The 12,799-nt window shown below is 45.7% G+C and overlaps 1 protein-coding gene across 1 annotated transcript in view; it reads right to left on the bottom strand.

The window, feature by feature from the left end:
• Nucleotides 1-797: 797 nt before the first annotated feature.
• Nucleotides 798-12,799, bottom strand: part of maml3 (mastermind-like transcriptional coactivator 3) — a 116,047-nt gene continuing 104,045 nt past the window's right edge. Inside the window, exons 4-6 of the mRNA XM_061830563.1 lie at nt 8,679-8,945; nt 6,616-6,691; nt 798-4,034 (exon numbers count right to left, since the gene is read on the bottom strand). Of these exons, the coding sequence (XP_061686547.1) occupies nt 2,941-4,034; nt 6,616-6,691; nt 8,679-8,945 (1,437 nt within the window). The 3' untranslated portion in view covers nt 798-2,940. The remainder of the gene's footprint in view (nt 4,035-6,615; nt 6,692-8,678; nt 8,946-12,799) is intronic.

Raw genomic sequence — 12,799 nt, 5'->3', positions numbered from 1 at the left:
GGACTTTTCTTGCTTGCTGAAGATGTTTTCAGAGTTAATTAAAAAGGGTTCTGAAGTTCTAAATCCAAGTTGCTTCAGTCCCATATTCATGTCTCTGGTCTGGTGGGTGTGTCCCCTGGGAAGAGGCTTATTACTGCAGTTGAAATATTGTTTATGAAGTGCGGTACTATGAGCTCTGTTTCGGAGAGACCAAGCAACCGCCACCACACACACACACACACACACACACACACACACACACACACACACACACACACACACACCACACACACACACACACACACACACACACACACACACACACACACAACACACACCACACACACACACACACACACACACACACCACACACTACACACACACACAACACACACACAACACACACACACACACACACACACCACACACACACACACACACATCACAACACACACAACACACACACACACACACACACACACACACACACCACACACACACACACACACCACCACACACACACACACACACACACACACACACACATTACACACACAACACACAACCACACACACATCACACACACACACACACACACACACACACACACACACACACACCACACACACACACACACACACACACCACACACACACACACACACACACCACACACACACACACACACACACACACACACACACACACACACACACACACACAACACACACACACACACACACACACACACACACAACACACACACACTACACACACACACACAACACACACACACACACACACACACACACCACACACACACACACACACACACACACACACACACACACACACACACACACACACACACACACACACACACACACACGTATGGTATAATTTCGAAGTGCAGCCTCTTTTGAGTCCAGTCTGAAGTTCAAAGAGAAGGGAGACCTCACTGAGGAAAACAAAGTCAAAGTCTTGAAGAAAACCGTGTACAACCCCAATGGGACTTTGTGTTAAACACATAAAACAGAACACAAAGACTTGCAAATCACGCTTAGCATATATTTAATTGAATACACTTGGGAGACAACATATTTCATGTTCAAACTGATAAACTATGGTTTTTAGTAAAGGTGGGTGCCACGATTTTGTATAAAAGCAACTTCTCTTAATTGCTGTCGTTCAAAAAGATGGGACGAGGTTCACCTTTTTATGAACAAATGCGTGACCAAATAGTCGGGAATTTGGGGGATTTCATTATCTATGGCCCGTGATATCATCAAAAGGTTCAGAGAGGCTGCCGCATGTAAGCGGCAAGGCCGAAAACCAGCATTGAATGCTCATGAACTTCCATCCCTCAGGCTGCATCAAAAACCAACAAGTTGTCAAGGATGTCACCACACGGGCACAGGAACACTACAGAAAAACAATGTCAGTGAAAAGAGTTGGGCGCTACATCCGAAAGTGTAACTTAAAACACTACTATGCAAAGCAAAAGCCATTTATCAACAACACTCAGGAAGTCTGCCAGCTTCTCTGGCCCCAGGCTCATCTAAGATGAACTGATGCAAAGGGGAAATGTTTTCTGTGGTCCGACGAGTGCACATTTCAAATTGTTTTGGGAAATGTTGGCTTTTGTGTCCGCTGGGCCAAAGAGGTAAAGAACCATTCACACTGTTATGGGAGCAAAGTTCAAAAGCCAGCATCTGTGATTTTATGGAGTTGTGTTAGTGCCAATGGGATGGGTAACTTACAGATCTGTGACATAGCCATTAATGCTGTAAGGTACACGGAGGTTTTGGAGAAACAGATGCTGCCAACCAAGCAATGTCTTTTTCCTAGATGCGCCTGCTTATTTCAGCAAGACAATGCCAAACCACATTCTGCACGTGTTACAAAATTGTGGCTTTGTAGTAACAGGTATTACCTGTCTCCCATTGAAAATGTGTGGTGCATTATGAAGCGTAAAATCCAACAACAGAGACCCCAGTCTGTTGAACAAGTGTAGCAGTACATCAAGCAAGAATGAGAAAGAATTCCACCCACAAAGCTTAAACAATTAGTGTCCTATTCTGCACGTGTTACAAAATTGTGGCTTTGTAGTAACAGGTATTACCTGTCTCCCATTGAAAATGTGTGGTGCATTATGAAGCGTAAAATCCAACAACAGAGACCCCAGTCTGTTGAACAAGTGTAGCAGTACATCAAGCAAGAATGAGAAAGAATTCCACCCACAAAGCTTAAACAATTAGTGTCCTCAGTTCCCGGATGTTGGATGTTTTTAAAAGAAAAGGTCATGTAACAAAGTGGCAAACATAAACCCGTCCCAGTTTTTAGTTAGTTCCGTTAATGGCTATTGACCCAAAAAAGTTGATCAGTTTGAACATTTATTATCTTGTCTTTGTCGTGTCTTCAATTCAATCTAAGTTGAACATGGTTTGCAAATCATTGTATTCTGTTTTTATCTATGTTTAACACAACGTCCCAACTTTACTGGCATTGGGGTTGTATGTCAAACCAGAAAGACGTCTTGTTACCAGCTCCTAACAATATCCTGACATATCTTGGCCAAAGATTGCCTGACACGCTGAGTAAAGTGGCCACAAATAAGACATTGAACAGCAGGTAGATGACTGACGGGTCGCTACGCAAAACGGTTATTCACCAGTCACACTTGGGAACAACAACCCTCATCTGACAACCTCCAAGGGAAACATCCACCAGACGTATGAATTTCGAGAATTCGGCACCCGAGATTTAGAAGTGAAGAAGCCTTTAGGAAATCAAATTTCTGACAACCAAGACAGTCGCGTTGCCAAAATCCACTTCTGCAGATTACCATGACCTGGATGACTGAAACGCTACATAGACACCAATTAACATTGGAGTGTGTCCTTTTGTGTCTTGAAATGTTTACTTCATCCAGTAAAAACTCATCTCTAGTTTTCATTTAGGCTATTGGCTAGGGAAAAACTCCTCCATCCAACCCTCGCTTGAGTCCAGCTCCGCTCCTGATCCATCCCCCAATCCGAAGGCTCCTCCACTGGAGGGCCCGCCCCCATAACCATAGGATGACATGTCTTGATTGGCTGTCCTTTGGTAGGCCTGCGTCTGATTACCAACGCCCAGTCCCCCGGGTCCGTAAGGTCCACTTCCTCCGGCGGCCCCTAAACCCGGGCCCCCAGGGCCTGGCCCGAACGACCCCATTCCAGTCGCCCCTGGACCCATAACCCCTTGGTTTAACCCCTGGTTCATGACCATGGGCCGAGACTGGTTGGTCCTGGGCTGACCGCCCATGTGTGTGCCCATCGGGCCACCCATGCCCGCTGCTGGGTTTCCCACCCTGGGGTCCATCCCTTGGGCCATCCCCTGGCCTGGCCCCTGAAAGTGTTGCTTGGCCACGCGTGGGGGATGACCTGGCTGCATCCCGTAGCCCTGGGCGGAACTGAATCCAACCCTGTCCCCTCCTGTTCCTGTAGTCCTTACGACACTCGGCCCCATGCCTTGTAGACTCTGTCCTTGTTGCTGCGGCCAGCCTCCTCCGGCCATTGGCCCGCCACCCCCTCCAGCTCCCAGCATGCTTTGCAGTCTTTGTGCTTGGGCTTTGGCATTAGTTGGACCTTTGAGGGGTTGCTGGGCCATGGGGTTCATTAACATCCCTTGTCCTCCATAGCCTCCAGCGGCACTACCGCCAGGGCCTCCAGGAATACCCCCAACCCCGGGACCGCCGCTTGCTTGCCTGGGTTGCCCTCCAGCCGGGTTGTGCTGCTGTGGAAGACCGAGGGAGGCTTGGACACTTTGGCTCTGGTGCTGCTGCTGGTGGATTATTTGGCTCATGGAAGGACTGAGCCCATAGAGAGAACCCTGGTTAGAGCCTTGGGTGCTGTAGGGTAGGCCCATGTCACCTTGGGGTCCTGCGGTGCTCCCCTGGCTCTGGACAGAGCTCATCTGGACCATCTGCTGCTGGTTCTGCTGTTGCTGTTGTAGAAGACGTGCAGCCCGAATGCTCTGGAGAGCTTGGCTCCTGGATGCCAGATCTTGAGGAGAACCTGAGAATAAAGTACATGGTAGTAGTCAAGATTGGAGTAACACATGGAAAGGCATACTGTATATATAGCAAGAATAAAAAAAAAAATAGGACTCAAATGCGTCAGGAAGGAGCCATATTTAGTTTAAAGGGGAAATCCACTGGTTTGCATGAACAACGTTACCAATAGGTCATGTAATATGCACCCTATTTTGACAATGTGATGTTAAATCCTCTCTCATTTAATAGTCTTTTGAGAAGATTTTTATCAACAATTACGAATTTGGAGGGACGCTGCCATTTTCGCGAGTCACATGATGTACGTGGGCGTATGTGACGTGTACCTTGCCGTTCCAAACGCTGGATGGTTCTTTAGACGACACGGACTCCAACTACTTGGAGGCCTACGCACGACATAAGTGCGTAAACAAAGGCCCCCGGGAGCTCCGGGTCGGCAGCCCCGGATGCTTCTTCGGATGGGAATGACGCGGAGTCTGACGAGCGAGCTTCGGCGGCGGCCGCAGGCCAAGATTCCAGGAGGCGGAAACCGTTAGCCCCGGACGCCGAAGCTAGGCTAAAGGCCTACAGTGCCACAGAAGACGGGCCACGAGCCGAGCTTCAATGTCTGGGGAGGCCTTTAGCCGTGGACGCCAAAGCTAGGCTAAAGGCCTCCGCCACCACCGAAGCTCGGCTAAAGGCCTCCGCCGCCTGAAAGCTTGCTCGTCAGACTCCGTGTCATTCAAGTCTGAAGAACCATCCGCCCTGCCATCCTGGAGCTCCCGGGGGTGCTTCTTTACATGCACTTATGTCGAGCGTAGGCCTTCGAGTAGTTAGACTCCGCGTCATTCCACCCAAAAAACGATCCATCAACATTAATTACAGCCACAGGTTCAAATGTGTATGGAGGTATTCCTCCGTCTTCCTGATGAACCGATACTGCTATTTCTTCATCAGGTGAGGATAAATGTGAGAAATCAGTGCTGGGCGTAATGGTGTCCCATGTAATAGAGCGTTTGGAACGGAACAGTACACGTCACATACGCCCACGTACATCATGTGACTCGCAAAAATGGCAGCACCCCTGAAAATTCGTGATTGTCGACAAAAATATTCTCAAAAGACTATTAAATGAGAGAGGATTTAACATCACATTGTCAAAATAGGGTACATATTACATGACCTATTGGATACACTGTTCATGCAAACCAGTGGATTTCTCCGCCTCATGTTTTCTGCGCATTGCATGTACATAAGAGGTTGCATTTGTATTTGTAATGTCAGAGACAACATAAAAAGGTGGGGATTGACAAAAAAAAAATTTAATCGGGGATCATCTCCTGCAGTATGGGACTATTGGAGACATATTGACTTCAAACACTGAACCTGCACTCCAGAACTAAAAAGTACTGCAAATGATGAGTGACTGTCAGCCGAAAATTTAACATTAACTAAACATACAGTGTTTGATATAATAAAAACTATAATAAAAACAAATAATTTATGTACGGGATAATACTCTTGTAAAGCTTGAGCTTTACAGAGTGAAAAAGTATAAACAGCAGTAGATAATATTCCAGAACAAAATATTTACTGTTAAAAAAGACCAAATTAAATTCAAATCCCGGCGTGCCAGAAGGGTTGGAGTTAGTCACAGTTTCCTTTCAAAAAGATGCTCAGTAGTGGCACAACTGTCAAGGTCTTCCAGTGTGGAAATTGCTCTAAATCCGGTAATGAACCCACTCCTGACATCATTCCACTAATCCCTCACCTCGCAGCTTGGCGTGCAACAGTAACAGTACGAGAACAAAGAGGATCACACGCCACACTCTCGGGATTTGTGCGGCGAGTAGACTTACGGAACTAATAACTGGAGACATACGGAAAGTGAGCATGATTAGGAAATTTCAGACGAGACGAGAGAGTCACCGTTTTGACCCCTTTTGTAGATAAATGCCAGGAAAACAACACAACACCTCTTGTCCTCCTCCATATCTTTTGGACTTTCAGCTACATATTTTTTCATACTATGAACGCCTTTCAACTTGAATTTCAACCTTCCTGGGCTGAATAGTCTTCATTCCCCCATCATCCTCACACCCACTCTCTGTCACTTTCTGTCGTTCATCCCAGCCTCCCCACGTTCCAGATCATGCACCTATTCTTCTTGTTGACACCCCCCCACCCCACCCCTCCATCCTCTCTCCCACTTCACTCCTCTCATCCATCTCTCTGACTTCACCGGAACTCTGGGGGATCCAGGACAGACAAGTTGCCTTGGTAACAGGCAGAGCAGGAAAATCTCTCGTTTTTTTTTTTTTTTTTTTTTTAAAGACACAAAACGAGAGGCACAAAAAAAAATCTAATCTCAATGCCAAAGGGTGTATTTGACAGGAACAGATTGACGGGATGGGGTTTGGTTTCGCTGCCATAGACATTCAGAAAGTCACGCATAGTCTATGTTTATAAAAAATAAAAAAAAAAACTTTCAGTTTATAACAACTTTGGTATTATTTTAAATACTTTTCTTTTATTACAAACATTTACTTTGCATTGCTTTGCATGATGTGTACTGTATAGTTAAAATGTTGATGTTGCTCATTCACCTTGATACTGACTGACTTGAGGGAAGGGATTCCGCTGACCTTGGCCCATCTGTCTTGGGAGATGCTGATGTTGGAGCTAAGAAAACACGCATACGCACACAAATGCAAAATCATACAAATATTGTTGAAAACGCGCAGTAGCGCAGACTTAAAGCAGCAATTAGGTGGAGTAAATAAAAAAACAATGTTGACATTCATGCAGTTACAATGTGTGCAGTTTCATGTGCATATGTACAGTGAAGAAAATGACCATTTGAACACCCTGCTATATTGCAAGTTCTCCCACTTAGAAATCATGGAGGGCTCTGAAATTTTTATAGTAGGCGCATGTCCACTTTGAGAGAGATAATCTAAAAAGAAAAATCCAGAAATCACAATGTATAATTTTTTAATGATTCATTTGTGTGATAGAGCTGCAAGTAAGTATTTGAACACCTGTCCATCAGCTAGAATACTGACCCTCAAAGACCTGTTATACCACCTTTAAAAGTCCACCTCCACTACATGTATTATCCTGAATCAGATGCACCTGTGTTAGGTCATCAGCTGCATAAAGATACATGTCCACCCCATACAAATCAGTAACATGGCCAAGACCAAAGAGCTGTCCAAAGAAACCAGAGACAAAATTGTATAACTCCACACGGCTGGACCATTTGTATGATACAGAGGAGTCATGGGAGAAAGTTTTGTGGTCAGATGAGACCAAAATTGAACTTTTTGGTCATGATTCCGCTAACAATGTTTGGAGGAAGACAAATGATGAGTTCCATCCCAAGAACACCATCCCTACTGTGAAGTATGGGGGTGGTAACATCATGCTTTGGGGGTGCTTTCAGCACATGGGACAGGACGACTGCACTATATTAAGGAGAGGATGACCGCGGCCATGTATTGTGAGATTTTGGGGAACAACCTCTTTCCCACAGTCAGAGCATTGAAGATGGGTCATGGCTGGGTCTCTTTCAACATGACAATGACCCGAAGAACACAGCCAGGAAAACCAAGGAGTGGCTCTGTAAGAAGCATATCAAGGTTCTGGCATGGCCTAGCCAGTCTCCAGACCTAAACCCAATAGAAAATCTTTGGAGGGAGCTGAAACTCCATGTTTCTCAGCGACAGCCCAGAAACCTGTCTGATCGAGAGAAGGTCTGTGTGGAGGAGAGGGCCAAAATCTCTCCTGCAGTGTGTGCAAACCTGGTGAAAAACTAAAGGAAATGTTGAACCTCTGTAATTGCAAATAAAGGTTACTGTACCAAATATTAACATTGGTTTTCTCAGGTGTTCAAATACTTATTTATAGCTGTATCGCACAAATCATAAAAAAAAAAAAAAAAAATCATACATTGTGATTTCTGGATTTTTTTTTTTAGATTATCTCTCTCACAGTGGACATACACCTACCATGAAAATTTCAGACCCCTCCATGATTTCTGAGTGGGAGAACTTGCAATATTGCAGGGTGTTCAAATACTTATTTTCTTCACTACACATTGTAAAGAAATGAATGCAGGCATTAAATTGGGATTGAGCACTTAGACTGCAGTGTAAACGAGTTTTGGATTGATCAGCGCACGCTGAGGAAACAAAACGTCGCAGCCCATTCCATTTGTGTGCGCCGTGAAAGTTACTGCAGTTCACAGGCGACACGACACCGCAGTGTTCCTTCCAGACGGCGATTGAAGTAGAGATGCATATGTTTTTTGCAGATCAAACGAAAAACCAACATGGTGGGCTGAGGACTTCAGAGTCCAAGACTGTTTAACACTTGATTCAATCGTAGAGAGAGAAGTAAAAAGAAAACAGGACATTATCGCAGCAGGTGGCATGTGGAAAAATAACACGAACATAAGCGTGCACACATGCTGGAGAGATGAAAAGACGTCGTGGAGAGGGGGCAGCGGAGGGTAATTAGACGTGCGAACAGACAATGGTAGGGAACATCAGGGGAGGAGCTCCTCTTTTCATGCACACAAATACAGTATGTATTTTCAAATTGATAAACAACGTAGGCAAAAATAATGATTCCACACACTCTGCACGGCCCCGGATGAAATGTTCACCTGCTCGGCCAGAAGCTGCTGCTGCTGCTGCTGCCGCTGCTCCCTGAAGAGTTGCTGCTTCTGCTGCTCCATCATGTGCATCTGCACCCTCTTCTCTTGCTCCATCACCATCATATGTTTCATCATGGCCGCCTGCTGCTGGTTACCCACGTAGCCCGGAGGCGGACCCGACCCCTGGTTAGGCCCCACTCCTGAAGCCACACCGCCGGCGGGGTGCGGAGGTGGGATGGCGCCAGGTGGTCGGGACAGTCCCACAACACCTTGCTCCTAGACAAACACACAGTAAAGAGGAAGTCACAGCTAAACAGTTTGATGAACGGATGCGGCCGCCGACTGGCAACCGGTGAATTTTGCAAGCCCCGGTGGCCCATCATTTAGGATCGTTAATCTGTTTGCCTCTTGTATTTTGCCATGTAATGTGCTCGTGACAGCTTTCGTTTTGAGCCTATTTCAATCTGATATTTTGCAAACGAAAACACCTTTTCCACATTGATTAAATTTGCTGGAATTGTTGCTTGTGCAGATGAGACTGTTTAGTGTAGAAAACTAAATGTACCTTTTGTGTCAGTTTTGTTGCATTTCATCCATCCATCCATCCATCCATCCATCCATCCATATTTTTAGTTGCTTATCCTCAAGTGGGTCGTGGGAGTGCTGGAGCCTATCCCAGCTGTCAATGGGCAGGGGGCGGGGTACACCTAGAACTGGTCGCCAGCCAAATGCAGGGCACATCGAGACAAACAACTGCACGCACAGTCACACCTAGGGGCAATTTAGAGTGTCCAATTAAAGTTGCATGTTTTTGGGATGTGGGAGTCAAGTAAAAGCTATGTCAGCTGCAAAAAAAGCTACACTTTTATTTCTTTTTGTCCACTAATCAAAACAGAATACTTGGCGAATCAACATTTGTACTGAAATGCTACGATCACAATTGTAATGATTTTTCTCATTTGTTTTGTGACATGGGATATATTCTCTTCATCTTGTAATGGCAAGTTGTTACCCCAAAAAGTGATACATTTGAGTGAAACCTATGGCATTTTTGAAAAATATTTGGTTGAAATAAAAAGAATCGGTAGCCGGTATTGGTGAGTTCTCAAAAGAGAGGATTCATATTTTATGTGAAAGAAGTGGTATTGTTGCATCCACAAATATTTGAGCGTATGTGCATTTTTGTGTGTACAAAACAGAGATGCAGCCAAGTAAGCCATCCAAAATTCTCCCAAGACTGCCTAAATTGAGCCTCTATGTTCTATAAAAGCATAAAAAAAGTGTTCCGGTATATTTAGCAGCATTATCCTGAGCCCTCGCAAAATGGTTTGTCCTTACTGCATATATTAAAAACTCATTAGCATATAAAGAGCACTTCCTTCTCCACTTAGCCATATGCTAATCTGCAATAGGACTAAATACCTCGGCTCGCGCACAGAGGGAGCATTTATGGCACGTTTTTAAACCCCAACAGCTGAAATGGAAGAGGATGTTGTTTAGACCTACTGGCAGGAAGAGTAGTCTGGTACGGAGAGCAAAAGGTGATTCGTACACGTAAAAATGCATCAACGCAGTCCCTGACATGACAAAGCACATGTGTGCATGTGTACGAAGAGAGCAGATGCAGGAATGGGCTTCAGCCTTTGCAGCCGGAGGGGTTGCGTCCGTGCATTGCCTCTTATAACACAAAAACTGGTGGAGGAATCAGCACCGTGTTTTTCAGATTGTACACAGCAGACAGCTACATACGCACACACAAACATGCACACACACACACACACGCGCGCGCACAGGAGACTGGTCGATGCTCTCAGCTACGTGTCTTCGTGTTTTTCAGATTGTACACAGCAGACAGCTACATACGCACACACAAACATGCACACACACACACACGCGCGCGCACAGGAGACTGGTCGATGCTCTCAGCTACGTGTCTTCTCATCTGCTGCTGCTCCTTTCCTTGGGTTGCACCACAACAGAGATGGCGGGGAAGGAGTAATTCTCACAAGTGACCAACAGGAGGCAATGGTGACCTTTAAACATCTGTGTGGGTGCGTGTTTGTGTCATTGGTCTCCTCTGAGCAGATGGCTCAATCATGACTGCTCTGATCTACGATTCCCCCCCCCCCCTTTTTTTTTTCCACATCTCTCCAAACGCCCAACCATTAAAAACTCTTTCTTGGCTCCTCTTCAATCTTTTGAAAAACACAGGGCACCTGGGCGTCTCCTTTGTTGGGAGTACAAGTGGGTCTAAAGCCCACATACACTAACGCACGCCGTAGGGAAACGATTCACTGCAAACATGCCGTGGATTGGATGTCAAAAGGCTGCCAAATGATAGGAGGAAGGTGACATTTGAGAAGGGATGAGAGGAGGAGAGCTGTTATTGTGCAAGGAGGAGTGAGGGAGAAGATCAAGGAGGAGTAAACGGTGGCTCGGGGAGAAGAAAGCAACAGTTGCTGCGGCCAGGACCAGATGGCTCTTGGATCAGAAACTACGCTTGGCGTGCCCGGTCGCCCTCCACAACACTTCGCAGACACGCACGATCCCACACCAAATCTGTTACATGTAAATATTCTGCTTGGACGACACGTTTTGTCTCTGAAGTCGCAAGTGCATCCTAACTCAGAAATGCGCACATTGTGAAGCAGGTTGACATTCCACTTATCGCAACTGTCTCTTCACCTCCGGTCGTCTGTCCCCGCGAGACACTTTTTGTTCTGGTGCCCCAGCGCTGCTCAACACAAATGGGTCAGTGGCGACCGAGGCCGCCGTGTACGCAAGTCGAGTTGCCAGTTTGTTGCAGGAAAGGAAGAGAGGATGTGGTGAAAAAAGACGCATTACAGCTTGCCTGTGGAGGATGTGTGTGCTTGCATAATGTGGCTTTGTGTGTAGTGGAGGCTGTCAATTTGATCGGGTTAGGAGGCGTCCAGAGCCCAGGCAATTACATTACATGTGAAGCAAGCTGGGATATAGGTGTATGTATTTGTGTGCGTGTGTGGCCTCGCGTCTGCTAAAACAAGTTTTCATTCCTGCCTCAGCAAAGCAGAAAAGCCGCCGTTTTGGTTTTATGTGGAAAAGGCCAAGAAAGTGCAAAGACGCAAGAAGTATGTCACATTTTTCTTTTATCAGTTTTTTTTAACAAAAATTATAAAAAAGTTATGGTTTGAGTTAATGTCATATTCTTTCAAGACAAAAACAATTCCATTTTATGGGGCTTTTTTTTTTTTTTATAGCCATACAGTATCGTTAGGATGAATCCACATACTGCAAGTGGTACCTGTACCACACTTCGAGAATCACTAGTTTAATATCCATCCATGTTCTTTGCCGCTTATCCTCACGAGGGTCACGGGGAGTGCTGGAGCCTATCCCACCTTTCAACGGGCAGGAAGCAGGGTACACTCTGAACTGGTTGGCAGCCAATCGCAGACTAGTTTAATATATTAATAATTATCCAAGATAAACATTTTACTTGACTATTTCAATTTCACTATTTCAAGAATAAGTCACTGATGGTGTAGGAGTACACTCGCCTGACTTTGCTGTGGGGAGCGTGGGTTCAGTTTCCACTCAATGAGGGTCTGAATGGTTGCCCGTCTCTATATGTGCCTTGCGATGGACTGGTGACTAGTTCAGGGTGTTAGTCCGTCTTTCACCCGGAGTCAGCTGGTGTAGGTTCCAGCGCCCCGTGACTCTAACCAAGTTATGCGGTGTTGAAAATGGGCGAGTATTTCAAGAATTAAATGCACATGCAATGGTGGTGTAAAACCAATTGACTGGCAGCGGGAACAACAACCCGAAAGTCGAAAAAGTACCAGACAGACTTAACAATATCCAAATAGCCCTGTTGACACACACCCATACAAAAACAAGGACATGAGGATGGAAGCAGCCAGAGCCACCGTTTCCTCAAGTGAAGAACAGACCCACCCTCAGTCCCGAAGACCACCTCCTCATTCTCACATGGTCACTTTCTCCTCAAAGTACATTTAAACCGTTGCTCCCCACAGTGGGTTCATTTAATCTCTCGCATCTCTGGCCTCTAAACCCGAATTGGCCTATTTCTGAACTCCACGCATAGCGCACATGCCGAGGAAAACACTACATTTACTGTGCAGCTTGTAAAT

This window comes from Syngnathoides biaculeatus, chromosome 9 (genome assembly GCF_019802595.1).
Source record: "Syngnathoides biaculeatus isolate LvHL_M chromosome 9, ASM1980259v1, whole genome shotgun sequence".
NCBI classification, from domain to species: Eukaryota; Metazoa; Chordata; class Actinopteri; order Syngnathiformes; family Syngnathidae; genus Syngnathoides; species Syngnathoides biaculeatus.
This window is presented reverse-complemented; position numbering and strand designations above follow the sequence as displayed.